Source organism: Charadrius vociferus, unplaced genomic scaffold, assembly GCF_000708025.1.
Source record: "Charadrius vociferus isolate BGI_N301 unplaced genomic scaffold, ASM70802v2 scaffold7, whole genome shotgun sequence".
Classification (NCBI taxonomy): domain Eukaryota; kingdom Metazoa; phylum Chordata; class Aves; order Charadriiformes; family Charadriidae; genus Charadrius; species Charadrius vociferus.
Genome location: NW_009649308.1, coordinates 2,187,885 through 2,191,696, shown reverse-complemented (window position 1 = coordinate 2,191,696; position 3,812 = coordinate 2,187,885). Strand labels below are relative to the sequence as shown.

Below are 3,812 nucleotides of genomic sequence, written 5' to 3'. Positions count from 1 at the left end.
ACCCCTGCTGGTGTCCCTGCTTATAAAAAAAATATGTATCTGGTGGGAAAAGGACACGTTAATTGCAGTCCAAAACAGTTACAAATATAAACTTTTGTCATAAAATGTATAAAAATACCTAATTTAATGCATAAAATATTATGAGTAATGTTCTCTTAAGTATGAAAATAATCTTAAACCACTGAACATTACTACTGTGTTAGCGCTGCAATGCCATGTATTAAGAAGGACATTAATTGTTCAGTTCACTATGATATTGTGTTAAACGTATTTTATTAATGAGCTGTTACTCCCAGCTGAGGCATTTGAGAACCTCTAGTCCATTGCTAAATCCTCTCAGTGAATCACTCTAAACAAACCTCGAGGGAAAAAATACCCCAATAATTTACATTTGAGTCTGTAAGGTCCTAGAACTAGATTCATTTAAAGAAGGGCAGCTTTCCTATAAATCAAACCTTCTGATTTAATGCAGCTGACATATAGATCTATTTTACAATTTTTTTTTTTAATTTCAAAAATACAACACATTAAAATAGGTTCAATTTATCAAAGCTAAGAGCAACAATTAAGTAATAATGTACTTAAAGTGCAAAGGCACTTTAACACAAAAAAGTGACGCCCAGTGGCTATACTTGGTAATTGAAACAGCAGTACTGTATATTATTATTTACAAAAGAAAGTCATAGTCCAGGAAAAAAGATCTTTGGAGATCTTCTACATAATACATTAAGTTTCCACTTTGAAATGAAAAGAAAAGCAACAGAAAACCCAAAGACCCCCTTCCTTATTTCCTTCCAAATTAAAAAGAATTATGCAAGATCTATTACAGAAACATACATTTGCAGTGACAGTTCCTACAGAAGGGTCAGTAGGAGAGAGATATAGAAATAACTTAAAGGGAACGTTGCAAAAGCAACACCATATCCCTGCTATGCTGTAAGGGTTCCATTTCTCTCTCACTCCCTCTCTAATGTAAAAAGTAGAAATGTTGGGAATGCGACAGATGACATCAGCACTGAGTTCAGACTCAATCAAATGTGATGCTGAGCTCATTTAAAAATTTTGTCTCCCACCTCCCCCCTCACAGCTGACTGATTGCAGTTTGTTTTTCCAGAACTTCGAGGTAGTCTGGTTCTGTTTGTAGCTTTCCTTGGAGTAAAGGATGCTCGGGTTTAGACTGTTCTGCAAAATATTTCCTGGGAGTTCCATATAAAACAGTTTTATTTATCCTGTCCTGGTTTTGGCGTCTTGATTCGTATGAAGGGGCAAACTGCCTTTTGGGTAAGGTGCAAAAGTTATAATGGACTAATCCTCCGGCGGGGAGTTCCTTGACCCTTTCTGCAATATTTTGATACAGAAGCTCTGGTTCCCTCGGCGAGGATTGCTTTTCCAGTAATTCTGCTGCACTGATTGTAAATGCGAGACTGGTGGGGTCTTCCTTTTTGTGGTCAAGATTGCTATAGCTAAACTCATGGAGATTCCTGTAATAGGCAACTGGATCCCCTTCCTTTTGCATGTAGATTGGGTTTTGGCACATCTGTCCAACAGGAGGGGGAATGTAGTTATAAACATGTCCTTCAGTTTTGTCATGGGTCTCGGTGTTGTAAGACCCATACTGGAGCTGAAAGGAACTTATATCTAAGTTGTTGGCGCTGCTGGGCATGCTTTGCACCCCCTTCCGGCGCTTAAGGACAAAGACAAATAGGCCTGCCCCAAAACAGACCGACAAAATAAACACAACCAGCAAGCCTAAAATTAAGACAGACAGCGGAACTTCAGTGTGTATCTCTGGGTAGGAGCTGGGTGAGACACCAAGGAGATGGGGCGTATCTGTGTTCTGATTCATGGAGAGGAGAGAAGAATCTGACAAGTTGGGGTTCTCCGGGCAGATGGCTTCTTTGCTCAGGAATTTCAGATGCTCTCCAGAGTGCTTGGTGGGAGACTCGCATATGACTTCGTTGATAACTACGGGGGGATTTGAGTGCTGGTTGTTCTGGTTAGTGACTTGCTCTATCCAGTTCCTCAGCCCCAGGATGTCACACGTGCAGTCCCAAGGGTTCTCCTGGAGGTCTATCTGAATTAGAGCCGAGAGCTGGTCCAAGACTCCTCTCACAGGCAGGTGTGAGAAATGGTTGTTTCTAAGGTTGAGTCTGGTGAGGGAAGTGCCGCCAAAGACATTGTCAGGCAAGGATCTGAGCAGGTTGTTGTTGAGAAATAACAGATGAAGGTTACTCAGGGCGTCAAAGGTGCGTGGCAGGATCTCCTTAATGACATTGTACTCTAGGTAGAGATATTGCAGGCTGTGCAGCCCGTCGAACATCGATGGGTACAGAATCTCAAGGTAGTTGCCATTAAGATAAAGTCTACGTAAACTTGTGAGGTTTGTAAAGGCACCTTCTTGTATCACTGCAATTCTGTTATTTCCTAGATGTAACAAATCCAGAGAGCTGTACTCTGTGAGATCGGTTCTATAAATGACTTGCAGATAGTTACTGGTAAGGTAAAGTTTCTTTGGACTGGTCGGCCTTGGGTGGAGATCGGAGATGTTACTTATCTTTTTCTCTTGGCAGTTCACATTTAAGCCGTTGTCTGAGCTCTGCGAAGTACAGATGCAGCCAGCTGGGCAGGTGATGGGCACAGGAGACTTAGTCTGGTAAACCATGATAGGTCCGAATATTTGTCTGTCTTTCGACACAGTGACACGGGGTGTGGGGCGGTTCCTGGTTTTGGGCGGCCGGCTGGCTTTTGGGGCTCTGGTAGGATTGATGGCAGAGTTGGCTGTGGGCGATAGCCTCGAGATGTGTGGGTCTGAGAGGACAGGGTGTTTTTCCCTCTGGTTGGAATCACTGGAGCTTTTCCTAGGGCAGAGATCTTGCCTGGTGAGCTGGGTCACATCTTTCCCATGAAGCCTGAAGGGGGTTTCGCAGACTATCTCCCCCACGAACACGGTGATGGTGTCTAGCCAGGCCTTGAGTGGCAGCAAGTCACAGGTGCAGTTCCAAGGGTTTTCCTCCAGCTGGATTTCCATGATGCCTCCAATGTGCTCCAGCACACCAGCAAAAGGCATCATCTTCAGCCGGTTCCCCCGCAGGTCCAGGTGAGTGAGGAGCACGAAGCGGAAGACATTGCTGGGCAGGGACAGCAGGAGGTTGTCATTGAGAATCAGCACCTTGAGCTTGTTTAGCTTGCTGAAGGCCCCCGCCTCAATGGCACTGATGTAATTGTAATCGGCCTGCAGGTACTCCAGGCTCTCCAAGCCCAGGAACGTGTCCTCCTTCAGCACTTCCAGCTTGTTGTTATTGAGGTGCAGCCTCTTGAGGGTGCGGAGGCCGCTGAAGGCCCCTGTGCGGATCTCCTGCATATCGTTGTTGCCCAAGTGGAGGGTCACAGCGTTGGAGTAGTTGACGAACTCATTGGGGAACAGGCGGGTCAGCGCGTTCCCGTTGAGGAACAGCTGGTAGATCTTGGAGGGTGGTGGCAGGAGGAGGCTGACAGTTGTAAATCCTTTGTTTTCGCAATTAATGTTCAGCACGTTCTCCTTCTCCTCACAAGGGCAGCGGCTCTTGCTGCAAATGTCTTTGGCAGGTTTGCGACTCTCCGTCGGCGAGATCCCAGCCACTGTTAACAAACTGAGCAACCAAACACCCTTCAGCATCTTTATGCGCCGTCGATCCCCGCTTCAGTACCTACAGTCAAACCTTTTGAGACAGGTGAGGAGAGAAAGAAGAAATGCCCAGTGAAAACGGCCGGGAGCGGCGGCTGCGAGGGGAGGGCAAAGCGGGCTGCGGGGCCGGGGGGCGGCACGGCAGCCA

The 3,812-nt window shown here is 45.9% G+C and overlaps 1 protein-coding gene across 1 annotated transcript; it reads right to left on the bottom strand.

Moving 5' to 3' along the window:
• Positions 1 to 478: 478 nt before the first annotated feature.
• On the bottom strand, positions 479 to 3,655 carry SLITRK2 (SLIT and NTRK-like family, member 2). Its single transcript, XM_009889255.1, has one exon. The coding sequence runs from the start codon at positions 3,653 to 3,655 to the stop codon at positions 1,082 to 1,084; it is 2,574 nt and encodes an 857-aa protein (XP_009887557.1). The 3' UTR covers positions 479 to 1,081.
• Positions 3,656 to 3,812: the final 157 nt, after the last annotated feature.